This window comes from Carlito syrichta, unplaced genomic scaffold (genome assembly GCF_000164805.1).
Source record: "Carlito syrichta isolate Samal-C Ts95f unplaced genomic scaffold, Tarsius_syrichta-2.0.1 Scaffold307674, whole genome shotgun sequence".
In the NCBI taxonomy this organism is placed as follows: Eukaryota; Metazoa; Chordata; class Mammalia; order Primates; family Tarsiidae; genus Carlito; species Carlito syrichta.
This window is the reverse complement of record NW_007251770.1, coordinates 259,275-286,171: the sequence shown is the minus strand read 5'-3', so window position 1 is coordinate 286,171 and position 26,897 is coordinate 259,275. Positions and strand designations below refer to the sequence as shown.

The 26,897-nt window shown below is 37.7% G+C and overlaps 1 protein-coding gene across 4 annotated transcripts in view; it reads left to right on the top strand.

Moving 5' to 3' along the window:
- The first annotated feature begins 1,338 nt into the window (after positions 1-1,338).
- The window catches only part of ACBD5 (acyl-CoA binding domain containing 5), a 44,205-nt gene continuing 18,646 nt past the window's right edge, over positions 1,339-26,897 (top strand). The window contains exons 1-10 of one of the 4 annotated variants that reach the window (XM_008064542.2): positions 1,339-1,529; positions 1,716-1,881; positions 6,430-6,550; positions 8,816-8,888; positions 16,028-16,142; positions 16,242-16,274; positions 19,306-19,440; positions 20,318-20,521; positions 21,346-21,452; positions 25,984-26,251. In XM_008064542.2, coding sequence (XP_008062733.1) covers positions 1,515-1,529; positions 1,716-1,881; positions 6,430-6,550; positions 8,816-8,888; positions 16,028-16,142; positions 16,242-16,274; positions 19,306-19,440; positions 20,318-20,521; positions 21,346-21,452; positions 25,984-26,251 — 1,237 coding nt within the window. In that variant the 5' untranslated portion in view covers positions 1,339-1,514. Of the gene's footprint in view, positions 1,530-1,715; positions 1,882-6,429; positions 6,551-8,815; positions 8,889-16,027; positions 16,143-16,241; positions 16,275-19,305; positions 19,441-20,317; positions 20,522-21,345; positions 21,453-25,983; positions 26,252-26,897 lie in introns of those variants that run through there. The other 3 variants (XM_021715788.1, XM_008064543.2, XM_021715789.1) reach the window with 3 other exon arrangements.

Below are 26,897 nucleotides of genomic sequence, written 5' to 3'. Positions count from 1 at the left end.
AACGTTAGTAAGCATCAGGTCAAGAAGCTACACTCCAGTTCTCCGACTCAAGCACAGTCACAACGGGCTACCACCCAAAGACACCACTGAGTGTCCCTTTGGCTGGAAGCGGATGTTGCATTTCCAAGGAGCACAAAGTGCGACCCAATAGGAATAAGGGATTTCCGCCGGCGGGCTGGAGTGTCTGAGCGACCGCGAAGCCTACCCGGAACAGCCAGCAGGAACACCCGCCGCCCTGGGGAGCTGTCCGGAAGTGCCGCGGAGGGGCGGGTGGGAACTACATTTCCCATAAGCCCCCGGGGCAGGGCGAGGGGCTGGCGTCGGGGACATTACGCGACAGGCCTTGCCCGGCAGTACCAAGGTAAATGCCGGTACCGCGGCTCCGAGGGAAGAGTATCTTGTGGTCCTCGTCTAGATTGGTATTAGTAGCCCTCCTAACCCCTCCCGAACTGACAAACACGACTCTTCCAATCTGGCGACTTTGGGATTTCCGGGCCTCGGGACTCCACCTTCGTAATCTGTATAATTTTCTTCCATCCCCACCCCTACGATGGGCCCGTGGCGCTTCCTAAATGCCTAAGGACGCTAAGGGTTGCACTAGTAACTTGAAGGCCGAGGGTGCCCCTTTCTAGGGTCGATGGTCCATAAAGGTTCCTTGTCGGCCCCTCTCCAACACCCAGTCTCCTGTGAAATCCGGCTGGAGCTGACAAGCTCCCTGTGTCTCGATGGAAAGGGTGGTGGAGGGGAAAGTGCCCTCCCTCCCGGCCCAACCTCATAGCGGGCGATTCCGCCCCCCCCGCTCCTTTGGTTGCTGCTCGGACGTCCTGGGCTCTGGCGGCGAAAGCTGTCGAAGACTTGCGGTCCAGGGACTGCTAAACTCCTGCATCCCACATCCCCCATCCTTCCCCCTGCCCTTTAGATTGGTATCTCGATTGCCACTAGAGAGGCTAAGTGACTTGCCCTCGGTCCCAGACTTCAACGGCGGACCTGTCCGGATCCAAAGCCCTTTGCCCACCTTCCTCCTGACCTAAGAGAGGACGGGCGCCCGCGGAGTCATTTTTTTGCCCAGCGGTGCCGCCAAGTACTGCTTTGGGCTGGGGCGCAGAACGCACTTGTCTCGCCTCGCCTCGCTGGCGCGGACAGATCAATCCGGCCTTAGTTTCCCCTATCTGAACAAAAGCGAGCAAGGGGTCCTTTCCGGACCGAGCCAGGGACGGTGGCCCCTTTGGCTGTCGTCTCCTCCTCTCCCACCTTCCTGGACCCTTCTCTGGGGACTGCCGGACCGCGCGCGTTAGCGCGGTGGCCGCGTGCCGGGTGGGTGGGGTTTGCTGCGCGGGGGCGGTGGCGGCGGCGGCCAGTGGGTCCTGCGGTGACTCTGGGCGGGGCTGTGCGGAGGGCGCCGGCTGACAGACCAGCTCCGCGGGAATGGGGGGTGTGGCCGCTCCGTCGGGGTCCTCTGGGTGGGAGAGCGGCTCCTCGGCCACCGGAGGCCGGATCCCCCCTGCCTTCTAGAGATGCTCTTCCTCTCGGTGAGTTGTTTCTCCGTGGTCGCGGGCCGTTCTCGGCCTTAGTCACGCCCCGTGGGAGGAGGAAGTAGACGGGCCACCTCGATCTGTGTGGCCTGGATAGGGCAGGGCAAAGGGAACTGACCAGCTGCGCCCCCGGGCCTCCTCCTTCTGGGGCATGTTGATCCGCGGCTGCGCTCCATGTTCCAGTTTCATGCAGGCTCCTGGGAAAGCTGGTGCTGCTGCTGCCTGATTCCCGCCGACAGACCTGGGGACCGGGGCCGGCGCTGGCGGCTGGAGATGGCGGACACGAGATCCGTGCATGAAACCAGGTTTGAGGCGGCGGTGAAGGTGATCCAGAGTTTGCCGAAAAATGGTACGTGTGCCGGGTCCTGGCTGAAGAGGCCTCCTGCCGAGGCTGAGGCCCCAGTTTCTAAATTTTACCTCCTGAACCTCTTTTCTGGTTCTAGTGTTGCCTATGTAGCCTACTTTTTTTCCCCTGAGATGTAAAGGAATGTAGTGGAAGGGGAGCTATCAAATGTGCGTTAATTACTTTCTGATCTTGCAAGCCGGAGACAAATATAATACCCAGATTTTAAGTAGTTTATGTGAGTGAAAACAAAAGTCTTGTCACTTAATGACTGCAGATTTGGGTATGTTTAAAAAAATCTGGGATGAAGATGCCTACTGTCGCATAATAATAAAGTCTTTTGATATGAAGGGAGAAGGGAAAGAACAATTATCTTTATTTGTAGAATAATTTCTTTTCATTTTAATAAATGTATATTTCCTGGGTTTTGTTTTTTTTTTTTGCATAGTGTTCTCTTTTTTATGCTCATATTAGATCTTTGCAGCTTGGGAGAAAAGTCATTTAAGTTGTTCTCTTGTATTTAATGTATTACTTCTCTGGCTGTTTTTTTTTTTTTTCAGGACCAAGAGATTTATTAAAAGGGTTATTACAGACGGGATCTGTAACGGGAAAAAAGAAAAGAAAGAAAAAGAGAGTAAGAGAGAGAGAGGAAGTGGGAGAGAGGCAGGGAGAGAGCTGCAGAGAGGGAGAGAGCGACAGAGAGAGAGAGAAAGAGAGACGGAGAGTGTGGCTGCTTTTAATATTTTTTTGTCATTGATTTTCAGCAGTTTACTGGTGGGTGTGGTTTTCTTCATATTTGTCCTGTTCACAACTTGCAGAGCTTTTTGAATTTGTAATTTTTTGTCTTTGACCAATATTTAAAAGTTTTTGGTCATTATTTAAATATTTGCTTCTGTTCTAAGTGAAAAGCCTTGGGGAGGGAGACTTAATTTTCAATTCACATCCTTCTGCAGTATATGAATTCTTTTTCATAATAAATGTATTAAAATTTTTAAAGTACTATTACCGTACCAGAGTTGTAAAACTAGCTGAATACAACATTAATATGTTATTATACTATTTAATATCATGGACTCTGTTTTCATTAATCAACTTTTGGCTAAGTAATGCATATTCAACACAAGGCATTCAATAAAAATTCATTAATTGTAGATTCAAAATGTTTTGAAAACAAATGTACACAAAATAGTGTTACTTTTGTAATTTCAAACATTCTATTAGAGGAGGACATATGGGGATTGAAAGAATAATGTAAAGACATAATACGTAAATGTAAAGAAAAAATATAGGAACTTATTTAGGTAGTGATTTTTTTTTTTTTTTTTGAGTTGGAGTCTCACTCTGTTGCCCAGACTGGAGTGCAATGGCCGCTCCCGGCCACCGCAGCCTCTACCTGCTGGGCTCCGGCGATCCTTCCGCCTCAGCCTTCCAAGTAGCTAGAACTACAGGCGCGCTACCACGCCCTGCTGATTTTTTGATTTATTGTAGAGATGAGGTCTCGCCTGCCCAGGCGGGTCTCGAACCTGCGGGCTCAGGCAATCCACTCACCTCAGCCTCCCAAAGGCGCAGGATTACAGGCTGAGCCACCGAGCCCGGCTGGTAGTGATTTTTTAAAGTTCTGCATTAAGAGAGTTTATAGAAAGGCATGATTCTAAGAGTTTTCTGTAAGTAGTGTGCTACCCTTTCTCCTAAACAATGTGTTTTTTAAATGTTGGTAAAGTTAGACTTTGTGTCTCTAGTCTACTATCGCTGTTGACATTATATTCCACTTTTTAGGAAATTCATGTAAATTAAAATAGTTTGTATTGCATAACACAGTTACGAGATGCTGCCAAATGGTACCTCTGTTGGATGACTTCCAGTATCTACTATACATTTATCCCCTGTAACTAAATTGATATTAATTAAAACAGAAGTTGTTATGATGGATTATTAGATATTTTTATAATACTACTTTTAAACAATTTGGTCTGCTCTGAACTATTATATGAAGAGTAAGACCTTGTGGTTTTTTGTTACTTGTTGCTTAATCTTTATCTAAGGTCTAAGGTTATAATGAATGGCATCTATGTTTGGTATGACCTTAGCCTTTTGAAATTTAAATTCTTAGATAATATTTCAAACACATGAATCAAATATATCATGTATGAGCACCTTAAGGACAGGCACCTTCATCTAATGTCTTACACACAGAATATATTCAATAAATGGTCTCAGTTTTTGTTTAATCTATTACAATGTATATATCATTCACCTAAGCCAATACACTTTTCAATCTTTTTTTTTTTTTTTTTGAGTTGGAGTCTCACTCTGTCACCCAGACTAGAGTGCAGTGGCTGCTCCCGGCCACTGCAGCTTCGAACTGCTGGGCTCTGGCAATCCTTCCGCCTCAGTCTTCCAAGTAGCTAGAACTACAGGCATCGCTACCACGCTAATTTTTGATTTATTGTAGAGATGAGGTCTCGCCAAGTTGCCCAGGTGGGTCTCGAATCTGCGGGCTCAGGCAATCCATTCACCTTGGCCTCCCAAAGTGCTGGGATTACAGGCTGAGCCACCGAGCCCGGCAAACTTTTCAATCTTATTTGATTGACTTACTGAAGATATTTTGAAATGAGACTTTTGATGCTTTAAATTTAGATCTGTGTTATTTAAATAAGTGACCATTTTAAACTATGGTTCCTCTGCTGTAAAAAGGACTATATCATTACAAAACTATATCTAGTAGATACTCCTACATGTGCATATATTATATAGATAATTATTATTGTGATTTTGGAATTAATTATGTACTCTTGGCCAAACCTGAAACACCAGCTCACAGTTTCTCTGTGGTAATTTCCACAGCTTTTATAAACTGCTAGCTTATGCATTTTACAAACTTTTAAAAATATCTTTTTTAGCTGGGCTCGGTGGCTCAGCCTGTAATCCCGCACCTTTGGGAGGCTGAGATGAGTGGATTGCCTGAGCCCGCGAGTTCGAGACCTGCCTGGGCAGCGAGACCTCATCTCTACAATAAATCAAAAAATCAGTCGGGCATGGTAGCACATGCCTGTAATTCCGGCCACTTGGAAGGCTGAGGCGGAAGGATCGCCGAAGCCCAGCAGATTGAGGCTGCGGTGGCCAGGAGTGGCTACTGCACTCCAGTCTGGGTGACAGAGTGAGACTGCAACTCAAAAAATAAATAAATAAATAAATAAAATAAAATAAAAAAATAAAATAAAAATATCTTTTTATAATTTTGTTGTAAAATAATAAACAGTGATAAAAATTATTTAAACAGATAAACATAAAGGTAAATAAACTTATCTGTGTACACACTATCCAGAGATATTGTCTTTTAACAATTTGATGTATATCTTTCTACCATACTATATATGTACATAAATACTTATGTTGCAAAAGTGCATCATAAAATATATGCTAGTTTTGTTTTGTTTTTTTAAAAGACAAGATCTTACTCTATCTACCAGGCTGGAGTGAAGTGGCACTAGCTCACTGCAACCTCAAACCTCTGCACTTCTAGGGATCCTCTCACCCTAGCCTCCAGAGAAGTTAGTATTATAGGCATGTGCCACCATGCCCACCTAATTTTTTAATTTTCTGTAGAGATAGGTCCTGGCTAGATTCCCCAGGTTGGCAACTCCTGGCCTGAAGTAAACCTACCACCTTGGCCTCCCAGAGTGTTGGGATTAACCACTGCACCTGGCCTATATGCTGTTTTTAAATTGCCTTTTTTTTCCTCATTTTATAGTAGATCACGAAACTTCTCATGCCATCATTTATGTTTTTCTAGTATATAATTTTTTAGGGCTACCGTTATAAATATCCTGCTGTATGTGTATATCATAATCATTTAGCCAGTTATTTATTATAAAATATTAACATTCCAGTTTTTCACTGTTATTAAGAATACTACAACTTATAATACTTGTTCATACAATTTGAAAACTTTAAACATGAAAAAATTTAGATATGCTAGAAATATATATCAAGACTTATCTTCAAGGAAATCGAAGACTCCAAAATTACAGAAGTAGGAAATGAGAAATCTGTTTTATCTTAATCTTTTTTTCTACCATAGTGTATACTGTTTGGCTTTAACCCAATGTTTCTTATCTACTGAGAAATTGAAATTTGGCAGAATATACGTGCAACTTTTTTGTTTATGTTAGTTATGATTTGTCATGAGCTTTGAATAAAAATATCTTATAGTTGCATAATAACAGTTGTCCTACATTTTAATATATTTGTTTTTTAAGTCCCATTTGCCAATAGTATTTTGGTTATACTTCTAGCATGTTTATTCACTTATGATTTTATTTATTGAACTGTCTTAGACATTGCTTTTATAGTTTAATTTCAGAGTTTTTTGAAATCAAAGGAGCAAAGCAACTAACCAAACCTTAGCTTTTGCTTGTATAAGGTAGACATTGATTGTTATCTGAACTATTACTGGACTATTAAGTCATTATTGGTATAGCTAAGCCTATTTATAACCTTAGGTTATCAATTGTCTTTGCCAAGTGATTTGTGTTTAATGTATGTTTCCAATAGGTTCTTTCCAGCCAACAAATGAAATGATGCTTAAATTCTACAGCTTCTATAAGCAGGCAACTGAAGGACCCTGTACACTTTCAAGGCCTGGATTCTGGGATCCTATTGGAAGATATAAATGGTAATTTATAGAGAGAGCTATGAAGTTATTTAATTTTAATGACATGGTTGCCATGTGGCTGTTACTTGTGGGACTATGTATCCTGTACATAATGTCTCCTAGGTACTGGGTACAATTATGATCCTCCAGGTGCTCTTAACATAATTTTACACAAATAAGAAAATCTCAGGGAAGAAAGGAAAACAGTAAAACCAAGAGGGGTATTTTCTTTTTTTCTTTTTTTTTTTTTTTTGAGTTGGAGTTTCACTCTGTCACCCAGACTGGAGTGCAGTGGCTGCTCCCGGCCTCTGCAGCCTCAACCTGCTGGGCTCCGGCGATCCTTCCACCTCAGCCTTCCAAGTAGCTAGAACTACAGGCGCACACTACCACGCCTGGCTCATTTTAATTTATTGTAGAGATGAGGTCTCGCCAAGTTGCCCAGGTGGGTCTCAAGCCCGCGGGCTCAGGCAATCCACTCACCTCAGCCTCCCAAAGGTGCGGGATTACAGGCTGAGCCACCGAGCCGGGCTAGGAGGGGTATTTTCATCCAAGATAAAAAATGTTTTCAGTTTGTCTTTCCTTTTATGGAGTTGTGAGGCTTTTTGTTTTTCGTGTTTTTTTCCAAAAGCAACTCATAAGCTAAGTTAAAGAAACAAACTATAATTGCCTCTTTTGCCTGCCAAGAAAAAGAATCGCTTTTGCTTGTCAAGTGAGTTTGCTTGCTTTGAACTTTTACGGTAATAAATAATTAGGAATGTGACTCAAGTATTGCCATGCTAACTTTTTAATCTAAGATGTCACTTCTGACCCACTGCACTTGAATAAAAATTTGATTTTTAATATACTTAAAATAATCCTAAACTATTGAAATACATGTCATTTTCCCAACTAACATTTGACATTCTGAAAACTATTGAAGATATTACAAATATCTGACAAAAGTCAATTTTACACTGTATTTTATGAACAGAATATGCTAATTAGTGAAGCATATTTTAAGTGCCATATATTTTGATACTCACTTTCCTCACCCTGAACTGGAAGTAGCATAAACTTGTTTGAAGATTTCTTAGTATGGTACTACTTTCCTCTAAGGTCTTTATGATTAGACATAAAATAATAAGTTAAATGGAAGGGCTCAGTGCTGTGGCTCATGCCTATAAACCCAGAGCTTTGGGAGGCTGAGGCAGGAGGATTGCTTGAGGCCAGGAATTCAAGACCAGTCTGGGCAACATAGTGAGAGTCTGCCTCTATTAAAAGAAACCAACAACGATAGATTAAATGCAATAGCAATATGTTATTAGTTAACATGATTTGATTTTAATTATATTATTTAATCTAATTTAATCTCATTTTAAGAAATCTATTTGCTTCACATTTTTTCCATAAAATTGACCTTTGGTGGAGTTAAACTCCTTCTGGAAAAAGTATATAAAGAGGAAGGTTTTCATATCAGGCAAAAATGTGAAAGAGCTATTCTTATTTTCTAGGGGTTTGAAAATGTCCTGCCCCTCACATTTTCATTCTTTTAGAAGTGAGAAATTATTTTCATTTTTAGTTTGAGTGTATAAGTTATGCTCTTATTTAAATTAATGGAAACCTATAACCCAAACTTCTGTTTATTTAAAACATGCCTGTGACATATTCATATAGTTTTAAAAATTTTCATTCTGTTACTGTTCTTTTATTGTTTGTTTGTTTTTGAGTCAGGGTCTCACTCTGTTACCTGGGCTAGAGTGCAGTGGCATGATCAGGGCTCACTGTAGCCTTGACCTTCTGGGCTCAGGCAGTCCTTCTGCATCAGCTTCCCAAATAGCAGGTTCATGCCACCATGCCCAGCTAATTTTTTAATTTTTTTGTAGAGACAAGGTCTCACTAAACTGTTGCCCAGGCTGGTCTAGAACTCCTGACCTCAAGCAATCTTCCCACCTTGGCCTCCCAAAGTACTGGGATTACAGACATGAGCACTGTGCCCAGGTGTTATTGTTCTTTAGAATGAAATAAAGATTTTGAAAGAGTTATTAGTAAATATTTATGTATAGTCTATAGTCTCTGTGGTCCATTAATATGTAGATGGGTTATATACTTATTTGTTTTAACTACCATTTAATTTATGAATTTATTTGCTGTGGTGGTTTTCTTCAAGGGGACACATTTAAAGGTGTCCTTTAGCTCTAAGTTGAGCCTGTTTTAAATTAATGGTTCTATAGCATCAATTATAAAGTATTTTCTTAACAATTGAAAATAAGATGTCTTTTTGTTGTTATTTGGATATTTTTATTTTAGGGATGCTTGGAGTTCGTTGGGTGATATGACCAAAGAGGAAGCCATGATTGCATATGTTGAAGAAATGAAAAAGGTGGGGAAAATAATTCACAGTAGAAAATAAATATTCAGAGCAGCTCTAATTTAATTTTGTTATCAGACAAATTAGCTGCATTACTTTAAGGAACAAAGAAATTATAGTGTGTTATATAATATAATCTAGATTATTGAATTTTTTAAAGACTTTATCTGTTTTATTAAAGTTCATCTTAAGATAAGTGTTTCTTTTCCTTGAGATATATAACACTGTGGTGATTTGATGTCTTATTTATTTTTCCCGTCTTTCATATCTTTTTCTCTATAGTCAACTTGTGGAGCATATGTAGGAATAGGAATCTTTAAAAATATGCATGTCTCTTACTCAGGAGTCTAGGAAGTATGTGGACTGTCTGCTTTGAAACGTCTTATTTAGGAGAAATAGTTAACAAGACTGGCCCACAGTGTTCTCATATAAGTTTTGCCTCATAAACAGATACTCCCATCACTGGACTTTTCAGTAACAAACATTTTTTCTGTTAATGCTTGGATCCTTCAGAAGCAGGTTTAGATAAGTATGCTTTTAGGTTCTCTGCTAACTACTAAGGAGTGGCATTCCTTATTAACTAGCTCTTTTAAGTGTGTCAAGGGCATTGTTTGAGGAGCCAATTTATGAAGAAGTCATGAATTTTAAAGATGATCATAGAGGTTTTTTTTTAGAAAGCATCATTTTTATGTTGGACATAGATCAGAAGTGGTGAAATTTAAGTTCAATCATCTTAAATAAATTGCTTTGAACATAGCCAAAATCTGTAAAAAGAATTTTTTTTCCTTGCCAGATGGTTTGATACTATTCTCTGTAGTAATTTCTGTTTGGTAGCTTTCAACCAGTTTTCTTTTTAATTCTCTTCTACACTGCTGAAATTTGTGCCCTCTGTAACATTTTCACAATTTATATTTAGTGGACTTTATGGCAGAGGGCAGAGTTTAGTTCTTTTGGCTGTTAGCTATATCAATAACACAATAACAAAAGGCCTTTCCAATGCAGAGAGAGAAAGTTATCTAAAGCCTTTTTGGCTTAATAACTATTTCTTTTTCTTTACCTTAAATATCATTATAATTTTCAGGACACTTCTCTAATATAAAGTTGAATTGACACATTAAGTAAAATTTAATGATTTTACTATTAATTAGAGGTATAGCTACAGTTTAAGGTGGGAGGGGAATGAAATACTATATTCTGCTTTTTTCCCCAAGAAATATTAAAACTATACTGGGCCGGGCTCGGTGGCTCAGCCTGTAATCCCAGCACTTTGGGAGGCCGAGGTGAGTGGATTGCCTGAGCCCATTGGTTCAAGACCTGCCTGGGCAACTTGACGAGACCTCATCTCTATAATAAATAAAAACTAGCCGGGTGTGGTAGCGTGCGCCTGTAGTTCCAGCTACTTGGAAGGCTGAGGCAGAAGGATCGCTGGAGCCCAGCAGGTCGAGGCTGCGGTGGCCAGGAGCGGCCACTGCACTCCAGTCTGGGTGACAGAGTGAGACTCCAACTCAAAAAAATTAAAAAAAAATTAAAAAAACCCAGAATTAATTTTTGGAGGGCAGGACCCAAAGGCTTCCCTTGCTGGGTAAATGTTCTAAGAACCCATAGGCATGAGTGTACTAGCTGGTGTTGTGAGAGGCTGCATTCAGCTTCAGCGAATTTTTTTTGGTGATTCCTTGAAAGCATTTGCCCACTTCCTGATGAGTGATTAAGAGTGCACCTGCCCACAATGTCAACACGGAGTTTTTGACCAAAAATGGCATAACCCTTGTGCCCCACCCTCCCTATTCACCTGATGTCACCTTGATCAACTATTTTTGTTTCCCTGGATGCAAAAAGTCCTGGGAAATGTTTTGCCTATGTGGAAGAAGTGAAACAAAAAACAGCAGAGCCACTAAAAGGCATCAGAATCAATGAGTTCAAAAACTGTTTTGAGTGGTGGAAAAAGTGTCTCGATAGGTGTATTGCATCAAATGGAAAGTATTTTGAAGGTGACTTAACTTTAGGCATGGAAAAATAAATACATAATTTTTTAATAAATAAATTCTGGTTTTTTTGGGTCCCCCCTTGTATGTTATCTCAAAGATTTGATTATTGTATTTGGAACTTTTTCTAATTGCAATAAGTTTTGCAGTTGTTAAACTACATCTTTATGTATAGTTCACAAATCACGGTACTATTGCTCTTTATTATTACTCTTTAGAGTATAAATCTTATTCCATGTCTTTGCATTAAAGAATTTTAGAAATTTTATTAATCTGATTTATATTTTACAATGAATAATGTTTTGTATAAAACTGCTTTTTATAATTTATAAATTGTCTAGAAAGATATCACTGGAAAAGTTGCTGTAAGAAAAAAAATTAAGCTGGGCTCGGTGGCTCAGCCTATAATCCCGCACCTTTGGGAGGCTGAGGTGAGTGGATTCCCTGAGCCCGCGGGTTCGAGACCTGCCTGGGCAACCTGGTGAGACCTCATCTCAACAATAAATCAAAAAATTAACCGGGCGTGGTAGCACGCGCCTGTAGTTCCAGCTACTTGGAAGGCTGAGGCGGAAGGATCGCCGGAGCCCCAGCAGGTCAAGGCTGCGGTGGCCGGGGAGCGGCCACTGCACTCCAGCCTGGGCAACAGAGTGAGACTCCAACTCAAAAAAAAAAAAAAAAATTAAAGCAATTCATTAGGATTTTAGCTTTAAAGGATTAGAATAAATAATGTGGTTTGGGGGAAATCCATATTTTTTCAAATAAAGTTTATTTTGATTACTAATCAGAAGAATAAAATTCTATTTTTTATTCAAATTTTATAAGCTATCTCACAGGGATTTCTGGTGTATTCAGCTAATACTTGAATTCAGCTAATACCAATCATTATGTCTGTTGAATTTAAGGAGAGCTCAGTGTACTCAACCCTGGCTGTGCATTAGAATCACTAGCGGATCTTGTGAAAAAATACAAATGTCCCAAGATGACCTCAGACTCATTATTTTAGGATTTCTAAGAGATTGGGGTAATCACTATAATAGAGGGAGGATTAGCACAGGACCTCATAAGGGATAGAACCCGAAAGTTACTATGGCCAAGGGTTTAGGCTATACTTCAACAAGTCTAGAATATTGGCTTTCTCTGAGTACCGAAGGATGAATTTTGATAACCATCTTTTGTAAATTGAGGGAAAAACCAGAATGCCAACTTCTTAACATAGAGTGGATGATAGACTTTTCTAGTGACCTCATACTAGGGTTGATAACTATGACACTCCTTAAAAGGTCGGAAGTACTTGGGAGACTGAATTAGTGATTCATGAGATTGTCTGTTGAACAGAGAGTACAGCATTAGGATTTGGATGACTTTAAAACAGCAGTCTCCAACCTTTTTGGCATCAGGGACCAGTTTCGTGAAAGACAATTTTTCTGTGGGTGGAGGAGGGGGACATGCAGTCAAACCTCACTGCGGATGTTAATCTGTATTGGCAGCCGCTCTCCAGCGCTAGTATTACTGCCTCAGCTCCACTTCACATCAGCAGGCATTGGATTCTCATAAGTAGCATGCTTCCTAGATCCCTCGCATGTGCAATTCACAGTAGGGTTTGCGTTTCTGTGAGAATATGATGCTGCTGGGGATCTGGCAGAATGTGGAGCTCAGGCAGTAATGCCAGTGATGGGGAGCAGCGGTAAAACAGATGAAACTTCCCTCGCTTGCCTGCTGCTCACTTCCTGTTGTGTGGAACGATATTGGTCTGTGGATTCAGGAGTGGGGGACTCCTGCTTTAAGAAGTGTGTTCATTTTGGACAAAAAAACCCTGCAACTTTCCAGTATATTCTCATTGTCTAGAAATGATGTCTCTCACTGAGGAAAAGTGCTAGATAAACCTAGAAAAATTATTGTGCTCTGGATGCTACTTTTCTACAGCTTACCACATATTTCTGTTAAAACAGTCTTCAATTTGAATAGGTTAGAATATATCGAGTTAGCTTAATTATAACTTTCAATACAATCTTCTCTGAGGATAGGCAGAAGTCACATAAACCAAGGGTTTCCTTTGTCTGCTTGTCTGTGTGTCCCTCTTTTTGTCTTGTGTGTACATGCATGCATGATATGCATGTGTACCATTTCTTGTATTTCAGCATTAGTGTCAGGGAGAGAATGGTTAAGATCATTTTTCTTAGGCTGGGCACGGTGGCTCAAGCCTATAATCCCAGCACTCTGGGAGGCGGAGGCAAGAGGATTGCCTGGGCTCAAGGGTTCGAGACCAGCCTGGGCAACTTGGTGAGACCTCATCTCTACAATAAATCAAAAAATAAGCCGGACGTGGTAGTGCGTGCCTGTAGTTCCAGCTACTTGGAAGACTGAGGCAGAAGGATTCATGAACCCAGCAGTCGAGGCTGCAGTGGCCGTGAGTGTACCACTGCTCTCCAGTCTGGGCAACAGAGTGAGACTCTGACACACACACAAAAAAATCGTTTTTCTTGGTTTGTGTTTTTTAAAGTTTCTTCTTCAGAGAATAACCTCTTAAATTCTGGGTGTGACTTTCTTTGGCCACTTGTGTCCTCTCTATACTGGCTACTGAGATTCTAGCTTGTTGAAAGAATGAATACTTAGTTTATATTTGCTTAGTGCTAGTGCATACTTCTTTTATTTGGCTCTAACATTTAAAGTCCATCGTTCACTTACCTTACATTATGAGGTATGGGAAACCCAAACACTGAATTGAGTAGCTCTCGTTAAGAACAAATTTAAGAAAGGATTTTTAAAAAAAGCTTTAATTGCAAGTTATCTAAGATCTGTTTTGGAGGAGAATCAAAGGAGGTGTTGAGTGATAGTCAGGATGGGATATATGGTGGGTTAACCAGATTCTGCTAAATCAAATCTAAAAGGCGCTGACTTATATATGTTTGAATTTATTTCTCTGCCATTTATTAGCCATGACTTTGGTCACACCAAAGTAAATGTCACCCTATGGTTCATTTTTGGTTTGAGTCTAATTCTCAGAATTATTATAATTCAAATACATTACAAATTAGATTTTTTTTTTTTTTTGAGTCAGGGTCTAACTCTGTTGCCTAAGTTGAAGTGCAGGGGCAGTCTCCATCTCCTGTGCTCACGTAATCTTCTTGCCTGAGCCTCCCAAGTAGGAATTACAGGGGCACGCCACCATATCTGACTAATTCTTTTTTCCTTTTTGTAAAGAAAGGTCTTACTATGTTATCCAGGTGGTCTCGATATCCTGGGCTCAAGCAATCCTCCCATCTCTGCCTTCCTAAGTGCTGGGATTACAAGTGAGACACTGTGCCTGGCTGACAAATGAGATCTCTAAAATAAGCAATAAAAATGTGCCTCCCCATGGCCCAGCCTCATAACATGTATTTTCCTTTAGCAAAAATAAATTTTGTGAAAAACATCTCTTTCAATCCTACCCATTGACAGAAGCAGAAATTAGATAATTCACTATGACCTATAAAATTAAATTATAGCTGGGCACGGTGGCTCATGCCTGTAATGCCAGCACTTTGGGAGGCGGAGGCAAGAGGATTGCCTGAGCCCATGGATTCAAAACTAGCCTGGGCAGCATGGCGAGATCTTGACTCTACAATAAATCAAAAAATTAGCTGGGCGTGGTGGCGCACACCTATAGTTTCAGCTACTTGGAAGGCTGAGGTGGTAGGATCGCCTAACCCCAGCAGGTTGAGACTCTAGTGGCCATGAGCATGCCACTGCACTCCAGCCTGGGTGACAGAGTGAAACTCTAACTCCAAAAAAAGAAAAGTAAATTTTAATCACTCAAACCAGTTATTGTTAACATGATTCATTCTGTATAGCCTCTCTCAACAACCTTCCATGCACACATACATATAGTAGGTGTTGGTGGTGATGAGCGTATCTCAGCTCAAGATCATATCAGAGTTGCTGATTTCCATAGACCATTGGTAAACTATCCTGTGTCTGGTTTAGAAATAAAAGTATGTTGTTTGAACTTGAATTTTAGCTAGATTGTTTATTAAATACTTTCTATGTGCTAGACACTAGAAATAACAGGAGTGGGCAAAAAACAGATGAAGGCCCCTTTCTATCGAGCTGACATTGTATTATGGAAGATAGGCAGTAAACGCACAGTAAAGCAGGGAGAGTTTCTGAGACCAGGGTTGCTGCAAGTTTTAAAGAGACAAGTAGCCACTTTAAAACTGTGGATAAGGTACAAAAACATATGAGAGGGATAAAGGATTTTGCTTGCTTAAAAATAATACATTTGTTCATTTAAATAATAAAAATAATATAGTATATGTAAATGCCAAAAATCTAAACATTAAAGGAAGTATAAAATGAAAACTGTCCCTCTTATTCCTCCATTTTTATTCTTTGTGGTAGTTACTTTAATTGTATTTTATAGATTGATTCAGAAATGATAGATATGTATATCCTATAATTTAAAAAAGAAAGAAAATACTAGTATCATACTAAACATACTGTGCAGCAACTAACTTTTTTGCTATAAAGAAAGATTATGGATACTTTTCTAATCAACATATACAGAGTTAACTTTATTCTTTTTAATATCTGTAAAATGTTCCATATATAAAAGTACTTTATTTGATTTGATCAGTCACCAATTGATGGCTATTTAGTTGAATGCTTTTTCAATGAATTTACCTTGTGCTTTAACTTTGATGATTCTAAACTGGCCCATAGTTATGAAGGTGTCTGAAAGTGGGTGTCATTTTCTCCTTCACTTTTGTGCTGTACTAGAAAAATATTTCTACCTTAGTGTTAAAGAACAGACATCATAATTTTACTCTAACCCCACAGTTTTCTATTTTATTTAATTAAAACAAAACCCCTAGTTTTAAACATGTAATATAGGTTACTGTATAAACCTATACAGTAGGTTACATGAACTTCATGTAAACCTATACAATATAGGTTTACATGAACTTCATGTAAAATTGTCTTCAAAATGAGAACACTTAGATCTTTAACATACTTGAAACTTCTCTAGGAGTGAATATATATTAAGTATGTAATTAATGTAGATCTTTTAGAGAGTTTATTAATGAACCTCAAATCTCAAAATTTTTGATAAATTCAAAATAGGAGGTTATTTGGTACTAGTGTATATCAAATGAATAGTTTATGATTTCACAATTTTTTTTTAAATTTCAGATTCTTGAAACTATGCCAATGACTGAGAAAGTTGAAGAATTATTGCGTGTCATAGGTCCATTTTATGAAATTGTAGAGGACAAAAAGAGTGGCAGGAGTTCTGATTTAACCTCAGGTTGGACTATTTTGCCTATTTTTCAATTCAGCAAGTATATATTATGCATGCATTAATATTTTTATATGTCTAATTTTTTTTCTTACTTTCACATGCCAGTCCGACTGGAGAAAATCTCTAAATATTTAGAAGGTAGGAATAACGAAATCCATGTAAAAATTTTGTTGAAAATTTACATGCCAAAAGAATTCTGCACAAATTTTTAGATCTAATCTTGTCACCTAGGAGTTTTCATTCCAAGCAAACACATTATATGAAGTTCCAAAATACTATAAACACTTAAATTTTTAAACCTAAGTATTAAGTTATTAAAACATGCCAGGTAGTTCACTCAGCATATACAAAATTATAACAGAATTCATGGTTTTATTTTGATAGATGATATTTTCTATTTTGCTTTAAGAATTATATCAACAATACTGTAGATTAAATGATTTTTCTGCTAATTTAAAGATAGATTTGTTTATAGTATTCTTATTATTTTTTTGAGTTGGAGCCTCTCTATCGCCCAGACTAGAGTGCAGTGGCATGCTCATTGCCACTATAGCGTTGACCCACTAGGCTCAGGTGATCCTTCCACTTCAGCCTTCTAAATAACTGGAACCACAGACATGCACCACCATGCCCAGCTAATTTTTAAAAAATTTGTTGTAGAGATGAGGTCTTACCAAGTTTCCCAGGCTGGTCTCAAACCTCCCTGGACTCAGGTAATCCTCTTGCCTCTGCCTCCCAAAGGCAGAAGTCTTTCAGCTTGTGCTGAAATTATAGGCACAAGCCACCACACCTGGCCTATAGTTTGCTTTAACTGGAGCATAGCAAGCTAAAGCAACACATTAGTGAATTCACGTAGCTTCTTTTTTTTTTTTTTTTTTTTTAGAATTTTGTTTTCATGTTCTTAGTAAAGGATTGAAAGGGTTTTATTTTACATAGTAGAAGGAATTGAATAAAATGTAAGATTTGCTGGCATTAACTGTAAATATTTGCTTTTTAAAATTTTTTAGAATGCTGAGTGAGACAAGACCACAAGAGTCAATTTAAATGAATATTATATATGCTTTAAATAAAAACCAATCTGGTTTTCTCTTTTTTGTTCTGTGGCATTGCTATTTATATGCCATCTTATTTATTATTTTTAATGTCATTCTTTTGGCCTTATTTTATTTTTTTATTTTTTATTTTAAAGCTGTTATAAGCCATCTTTTAATAATTGGCAGAAGTTCCCATGTTTCAGAGCAGTAATACAGCCTTGTAGTTTGTATCTGTCATGGTAATAAACCATGTGCAACTGATAGTGCCAGCTTACTAGTCATAACTCAACATTCTATATCTGATTTGCCCTAGAGGAGTCAGCTATTAACAAATAGTCCTTCGTATAAATCATGCTTATTCAATGCAGAAAAAAAAATTAAATGTTTTATCTGTGTCAAGCACGTTGTTAGGATACAGAGGGGAATAAATCTGGACCTGCTTTAGTAGTATCCAACCTACGGGCCAGAGGCAGATATTTAGACAATTAATTATAAAACAAAGAAGAGTCAACAACAGTAATAAAGGTACAGGTGCACAGTTACTTACCTTTGACTTAAAAATCCAAAAACATTTGAAGGTCAGAAGTTTTTTGGTACCTCATTTGGCAGCAAAACCTGTCTGACACAAGTTAATGGGGAGCTAAACCTGACCTGAAACATGAGACTGTTTTAACTCTTTTTCCTATTTAGTATAACTATATGGTTTACCATATGCTTTCACATGGGTATTCTCAGCAGCAGTTTTTGAAGGTCAAAAGACGAAATAATCTAAACACCCATCAAAATGGTTCGGGTTAAATAAATCATGGTGCAGGCCCACAATCCCTTACTTACAACCCTTGGATCCAGATATGTTTTGCAATCTCAAGCATAATAATTTTGTAAGGGTCATATGGTGCATATACCATTTGGTATATTATGTAATGCCTCCAATAGAGTCTAAGGGAGATCACACTAAAAAACGAAAATAAGATTTTTTTCAGTAAAACATATCTGTAAGCAATAAGAAATGAAAAGTATGAAAAGCATATCTGTAAGAAATAAGTGTTTCATGGATGTTTAATTTTGTCAGATATTGCCAAATTGCAAAATAGTTTACAATCTTGACTTTTTTTTTTTTAAACAAAGCGTCTTGTTAAAAGTAGCCATTTAGTCCCAATAGAACAAATGTATCAGTTTCACATGGGCATTTTCAGAATATACATGGATAGTAAGTTTTGAAACAGGAAGTATGAGTCCTCCAATTTTGTTCTTCTTCAAGATAGTTTTGGATATTCTTGACCTCTCACATTTTGATATGAGTTTTAGACTCTGCTTATCGATTTGTTGCAAAGTCCAGCTTGAATTTTGATAGGGGTTACAATGAATTTGCAGATCATTTGGGGGAGTATTATCCTTTCAACAACATTGCCTTCTAATCCATGTTCTCAAAACATGTTCCTGTAACCAACAGCATTGGCAACACATGGGAGATTTATAGAAGTGCAGAATCTTAGATCACTCCAGACCTACTGATTCAGAATCTGCACCTTAACTAGATCTCAGGTGATTCTTATGCACCATAAACTTGAAAAGCTCTATGTATTTATTCTCAAGGTATGAGTTTGGCCAATAGAAAAATATGAGAATGGATCATATTAATTGATACCCTAAGAAAAAGTTAAATATCATAAGACATAATAATGTAGGTTGTACACTTGAAACCCTAAAGGTAATAAAGGAATAAAATTTTTTAAATGGAGTCCAATTATAATATTGATGAGTAGTGTAGGATGATAGTGTAGGACCAAAAATATTACATTTATGTTTTCAGAATGCTAACATATAAGAACTATCTCTTCATTTACCATGTATGAAGATCATTCAACTCTGACTTTACTATTCTGGTTGATGTTAATTTATCCTCTGCCTTGGTCAGAAAAGATTTAAGATAGTTTTGAAGGAATTTGTCTATGTAATAAATAAATGTATATATATACTTATAGTCAGACAAATATTAAGAATTATATATAAAATTCAACATTTTAATTCAAAATGATTTTGTCTGTTATTTGTAAATGAACAGTATTATTTAGAAATTATGGCATTATTGTCTATTACCATATTAGTGACTAAGTGGTTATTTCATGTTTTAGATCTTGGTAATGTTCTAACTTCTACCCCAAATGCCAAAACTGTTAATGGCAAAGCTGAAAGCAGTGACAGTGGAGCTGAGTCTGAGGAAGAAGAGGTCCAAGAAGAAATGAAAGGCACAGAACAAAGAGATAATGGTAATTTTTGGATAATGGGGTATTAATTTTATGTTAAATAAAATAGTATAAAGACATTTGGGCAGATTTGGTATTATTAGTATATATTGTGGGATGTGGGCTGTTGACCCTATAACTATGTTTGCTGTGGACCAAAAGGCTCTATTACAGAGTATAAGGACAGCCAGCCTTAGGCATAAATGGAATAGGTGTTAATTGAAGACTTACACGAAAAGGCTACTCTTCAGAATGTAGTGCCTGAAACACATTATTTTAAGGTGTTGTTTCCAATATGGATATGCACATTGTTACCAAGGACAGGAGATAAGTTAATCTCTCAATATCTTATCAAAAATAGAAGGAAATCTAGAGAATAGGATACAGGTAAATGTTTGGATGAAGAAGGATAATTGGAATCTTGGGGTAGTGTACTACCAGTGAGTCGTAGGAAGACTGTTTTAGAAAGGAGAGACAGAAGGACACTAAAATAAACCATGAAACTTAATTTTGCTTTCTCTTTCTAGTAAGGTATGTTGAATAAAACTTTCTTTAATTATCTTTTATTGGCTATGTGGGCTCCTTTACACTTATAGATATCATAGATCAATTTGCATATGTCTGAGATAGTATGAAGAACTTGAGAGATTACTTTCTAAAAGGGATTCTAGAAGATTCACAGGGAACTGAAACAGGTTTGAAGCCAACATAGTTTGGATGAGCTCTCAGCATGTATTAAACCTATTAGAAAGAGCATCCCCATCTTTCTGATCCAAGGAGGAAACGCTTCAAAGGAATTATATTAGGTTGGAAAACTGAATATTGGATATTAGAGCATTGCATTCAGAAGTTGACCTATTATGAACTTTTATGAATCTCTCCATTTTCTTTCTAATGAAAGATAAGAAAATGATGAAGAAATCAACAGACCATAAGAATTTGGAAATCATTGTCACTAATGGCTATGATAAAGATGGCTTTGTTCAGGATATTCACAATGACATTCATGCCAGTTCTTCCTTGAACGACAGAAGCATGGAAGAAATAAAACCTGTGGATCAAAACTTGGAGAAAACTGGAAAAACTGCTGTCTGCATTCCCCAAGGTATTATCCCCAAATACTTCTTTGTCCAGCCTCTTTCCTCTGAATGAAATATTCTTTTAATAATTGTAAGATATTTAGGAACAGTTTAGAATTTAAGCATCTCTTATTTAGTAATGTATTAAGATTTTATTAATATTATAAGAGATTATAGCTTTGGAGGTTAGTGAATTAGGACCAGGGCTTATACATTTTCATTGAGAAATTTTTTATTATATTATTATATGACATTTTAAAATAAAATCTTTGACAGTTTTTATTTTTATTCTTGGTCCTTCTTTTAACTTCTGATTATATGATGCCTTCATTCTTCGATGAGCAAGATGACCTATAATCTTTTCATATTTTCTGGGAATGACCTATAGTATGCATATGGTGAATTATTATCACTGCTTGTAATTCCATCGAGAAGCCAAGAAACATCATTTTTAAAAAAATTATTAACTTATTTTTACTTCTTTATTTTTTAGGGGTACCTAATAGTGTTTTACATATGGGAAACATCATTTCTTAATGGAACAACCAAACTGCTTAGTTGCATCCTATATCCATGCCTCCTACCTGATAGTTTTCTCTTATAAGGTTATCGAGTTTTGTAAGGTTTCATCTAGACCATGTCTTCATGGGATTCAATACTGTAATACTTTGTAATCTTTTAAAATTACAATTATCAACTAAATTTAAAGTTTTGGTAAGATAAAATAAAGGTATGACTTGGTAAATCAAATCTGTCTCTCAGTACAAAAAAGTGTGAATTTTGCAAATAGAACAAATGTGTTTTTCTTCTATTAGAGTATTATACTACCTGAACGTTTGTTCATATTTAGATATAAATGATGATCATGCTGAAGATGTAACAGGAATTCAGCATTTGACAAGTGATTCAGACAGTGAAGTTTACTGTGATTCTATGGAACAATTTGGACAAGAAGAGGTAATGACATTTTCTGATTGGTAATTTTTAAAGGTGGCATATCAGAATACAGTGCACAATTTTGTTAATAACAAATGTACATCCTGTTTTTCACTTTGAAAACATACCTCTAAAATGTTTAAGATGTTTTTAATTATTTTTTGTGAATTAAAAATATGTAAGATTCTGGAATATTTGAAGAAAATTTAATAAATAAAATATTATAATTTATAATATATGTATATCCTGGGAGAGGTAGGTTGGGGATGCAGAGTAGAAACTTATGCAGGTTTTTATGTTTGAAACATTGATTAATGTTTAAGAAAATATAATAATTTTCAAACTAATAAATCTGTTCTTCACATTGACTATAATCTATTGGACTAAAATTTTTAGAGGTAGTACTTTTCAAATTTAAGTTTATTAAAATTTGGTAATGACTGGGTACAGTGGCTCATACCTATAATCCCAGCACTTTGGGAGGTCAAGGTGAGAGGATTGTCTGAGCCCATGAGTTCAAGACCAGCCTGGGCAACTTGGCGAGACCTCATCTCTACAGTAAGTAAAAAAATTAGACGAGCATGGTGTTGCATGCCTGAAATTCCAGCTATGTGAAAGGCTGAGGTGGAAGGATCACCTGAGCCCAGCAGGTTGAGGCTGCGGTGGCTGAGAGCGTGCCACTGCACTCCAGCCTGTGCAACAGAGTAAGGCTACGACTCAAAAAAAAAAAAAATTTGGTAATGGAGCTGGGCATGTTGGCGCATGTCTACAATCCTAGCACTTTGGAAGGCTAAGGCAGAAGGATTACCTGAGCCTAGGAGGTCAAGGCTGCAGTGAGACGAGATTGTACCACTTGCACTCAAGCCTGGGTGACAGAGTGAGACCCCCAACTAAAAAATGGGGGAAAAAGTATTAAAAAAAATCTTCTATAGCCTCTTGAATACGTCAGTTAAGCACACCCCTCTGCACCACTGTCCCCTTGCTCACATTTTAAAAATCCTGGGTATGTATTTATTTTGTTACAATAAAGTATTTTAATATATCTAGAATTTGCTTCAGAATAAACAAGAGTGGCCCTGAAGTGATAATTGTTGAAATTTGGCAATTAGTACTCTAGTTTGTTTGAAATTTTTCATAAAAATAGTTGTTGTTGCCTTTGGAATTTTTTTCTTATGTTTTCTTTTCTTTTTTTTCTTTTTTTGAGTTGGAGTCTCACTCTGTCACCCAGACTGGAGTGCAGTGGCCACTCCCGGCCACTGCAGCCTCGACCTGCTGGGCTCCAGTGATCCTTCCGCCTCAGCCTTCCAAATAGCTGGAATTACAGGCGTGCGCTACCACGCCTGGCTAATTTTTTGATTTATTGTAGAGGTGAGGTCTCGCCAAGTTGCCCAGGCGGGTCTCGAACCCGCGGGGTCAGGCAATCCACTCACCTCAGCCTCCCAAAGGCGCAGGATTACAGGCTGAGCCACCGAACCCGGCCATGTTTTATTTTCTGACCAATTTTTCCTATATTGATTTCCCTTTTTTCTTTCTTCCATCAGATTGCTGAATTTGTATTCTACATTATCACTTCATAATAAGTTCCTTTTTGTTTTATTTCTTTGTAACTTCTTTTATTACCTGATCTAAGGTACCATTATTTATTTTGTTACCAAACTTCAAGTCTGTATCTTATCTATTGAGGTATTTAGACAATATGCTAGTATAATTAAAATTTTATTTTATTATTACCTGACCTATTGTTAACCTGATCTCAATTTTAAATAATATTACTTTCAAATTTTTTGCCCATGGCAGATAATCTGTAACAAATCATTATTTTTTTAAGTACTGGAATTTTATTTTCAGGATTCCTGTAGTGCTTTTCAAATAATTATCTTTTCACCTTTGATCCTACTCATATTGTCTTGGTTTCTGATCTTTCCGTAGGGTTCGTGGTCTGAAAACACTGTATTCCATTGGTTTTACTAAATCTCTGAGGTGATAGAGGACCTCATGCTTTCAAGGGCCCCATTTTCTTTAAGAAATTATTGTTTAAAAGAAAGTTATTTTAAAAAATTTCTCGTTTTTGTTTTCAGTCAAGTTTAATTGAGTACTTTATAAAGCCCTTTCTAACAGGTGAAAATTTTGAATCTAAAAATGAACTATGTTTTAGAGCAACCATTTTAGTGGACTAGACAATGGTTGGAAGTACTGTTCTGAAACTGCAAAAGAGACTTGAAGATCTAAAAGTTACACACACACACACACACACACACACACACACACACACACACACACACACATACTTCTGGTAACATTTCAAACCAGTATGCATTGCAGATTGGTACACCTGGAATTTTGTCAGGTGGGTTTGATTTCTAAGATAAGGGAATAAGAGAGAGAAAAAAATTGGTGTTTTTTCCCCCCTCTGGTGTCTTACACATTCTTGATATCTCTTAAACAGTGCTGCTCAATTTTTTATGGGAATCTTGTTATAGTACAGATTCCTGGGCCTCAGTTCTAGAGTTTCTGATTTAGTAGGTCTAAGGTAGGACCCATGAATTTGCATTTCTAACAGACTCCCAGCTGATGCTGATGGCTGCTGGTCTGTAGACCACACTTTGAGTAGCATCTAAAGCATGAGAATTCTATCAAAATTGGTCATTGCAGTAGGAGACCCCACCTTTTCCCTGCTTTCATCAAATAATTTTGTCTTTTACTATACTGAGAGGATAGAAGCCTTTACGTTGTTGCTTCTTCAACTTTGTGCTTTGACACTTCTTTGACTACTCACTGATTATGAGCTATACTTACTCAGTCCTTGTTACCTTTCTTCACACCTCAGTGTATGACATATTCTTCACATTTAAGGCCAATTTCTTTACCTTATATCATATTTTCTCCCACATCTTTTCTATAGATACTGTCTCTCTTCTGATTCTTTTCTCTCAACCTATATACATTCCTTCCGTCTTTAAAAGAAAATATTCCCATAAGCTTGAGATGCCCCCTAACTATTGTCTTTTCTCCCTCCTTCAGTTTGTGACCAGGCTTTTTTTAGGTTGTGTTCATTTGTTACATTCATTTTTTCAGTCAGATTTTGGCCATACATGCCAACATGCCTGTATTACTAAACTGAATGAATGCTTTACATTTCCTGTCCTACTTGAATATCATTAAACAATGTTGGCTACTCACGCCTTGAATATATTCCCTTATCTTGTTACACCATTCTTTCAAGCATTATTTTTCTCCAAATCTTGGGCCCATTATAGGCTTCCTCTTTGAGGTTTTCTTCCTCTGTTGGCCTCTTAAATTTGGTATTCTTAAGGTATATAACCTTAGTTACTACTTCCTTGGTTTCAACCATCACTCACATGCTGGTGACTCTCTAAGTGATAACTCCAAACATATATCTCTCTCCTGAATTCCAGCTGTCCTACTAGACATCTCACCAAGGGACCTCAGTTTTTACTTCTTTGTAGCTGTACTATTATCTCCTTCAGTTCCTCTGAAACCTCCTTTTCCTCAGTACTTTTTATCTTGGTGGGTAGCACCAAACCATTTAGTACCCAGAGTCTTTTCTTTCCCTTACTCCCCACATTCAGTCTTCAAGTCCTATTGATTGTGTAGTTTTAAAGGTGCTCAAGTCATCATCCACTGTTCTACTACTGTACTGGTACATGATGTCATTATTATCACACTTTTGATTTTGCTAATACTCATTTGTTCTTCAAGTCTTAGTTCATACCATTTCTTCCAGGAAGCCTGTCCTGATTAAGCTTCTACCTGACCTCAGTATAGGAGAAGCGACCCTCTTATGAGTTCCTATATATCCTTTGTACATCTTTTTCATAAGACTTGTCAAACTATGTTGTAATAATCTTCTCTGACTCCCTTACCAAGAATATACACTGTTTGCAGACAGGGATTCTAACTCTTTCTTCATAGTATCCCTAGAGTTTAGCATAGTAAGTAAGATACATCTAGAGAGTTAAATGTTTTTGTTTTATTTTGTTTTTTGAGTTGGAGTCTCACTCTGTCTCCCAGGCTGGAATGCAGTGGCATGCTCACGGCCACCCCAGTGTCGACTTCCTGGGCTCTGGCGATCCTTCCGCTTCAGCCTTCCAAGTAGCGGACTACAGGCACATGCTACTATGCCTGGCTAATTTTTGATTTATTGTCGAGATGAGGTCTCACCAAGTTGCCCAGGTGGGTCTCAAACACCCAGGTTTAGGCAATCCTCTCACCTAGGCCTCCCAAAGTGCTGGGATTATAGGCTGAGCCACTGCACCTGGCCTAAATGTTTTTTTAAATGACTGACTCACAAGAATAATTCACTACCCCAACTTCTCAATTTTTTACTCATGTATAAATCATTCCTATTCCGTTTCTTTCCTGAATATAGAAAGAAAAATATGAATTGAAGAAACTTTTTAGAAAAATAATTTTCCAATAATAACATGAAAAAATATTTTCAAAAAACAGTATTTCTCTTATTACTATTAAAACTTTGTGGTGTATAATTTATGTCTATAGCTTTTAACTAAGTGTCATTTAAAATTTGTAGTCTTTAGACAGCTTTACGTCAAACAATGGACCATTTCAATATTACTTGGGTGGTCATCCCAGTGAACTATTGGAAACTTCTGGTCTTCCTGAAGATATCCAAGTACCTCCTGGAAATGGTAACATTGGAAATATGCAAGTGGTAGCTGTTGAAGGAAAAGGTGAAGTAAAGCATGGAGGAGAAGATGGCAGAAATAACAGTGGAGCACCACATCGTGAGAAGCGAGGTGGAGAAAGTGAGGAATTCTCTAATGTCCGAAGAGGGAGAGGTGTGTGTTCATTTTTTGTTTTTTGTTTTTTTCCCTCACTGACTGTCATAAACTAAGTGGGGAAGTTGTAGACAGGGAGGCAGTAGGATGATCAATGTACAAAGGTTATCTGTAAGGTTAAAAGTTATCCTTACATAACATTGGACAGTTTTTCTTTGTGTCTAGTTCTCTCCTTTGACTCATTAGGCACAGTCGTGGGTTCACTGAAGGTATCAGGAAAGACATTTCTATATCTAAATATTTTGTGCAACACTTTGAGATAGCCAAGTTTATGTTCTTTCACCCCTTGAGGAATCATCAGTGGCTCCAACTATACAGCTACTTTTTTTCCTTATGTAGGTAAAAAAATCTAAGTTTTTTACCATTTCCACATGTTCCTAATTAGGTAAAAAGAGATCATTTAAAGCTGATGAATCAAGTAATAGAGATAAAAGAATATTTGACAACACAAAGATAAACATGAATAGTAATGATCAAGTAATAGAATAGAGAGTTGAATGGAGAAGAAAAATATTCATTTATAATGGTTTCTGATAAGAAATGAACACTGACCAAAAAAATTATAATTAATCCTGTGCCTTGGGAGGCTGAGGTGAGTGAATTGCCTGAGCCCGCGGGTTCGAGACCCGCCTGGGCAAATTGGCTG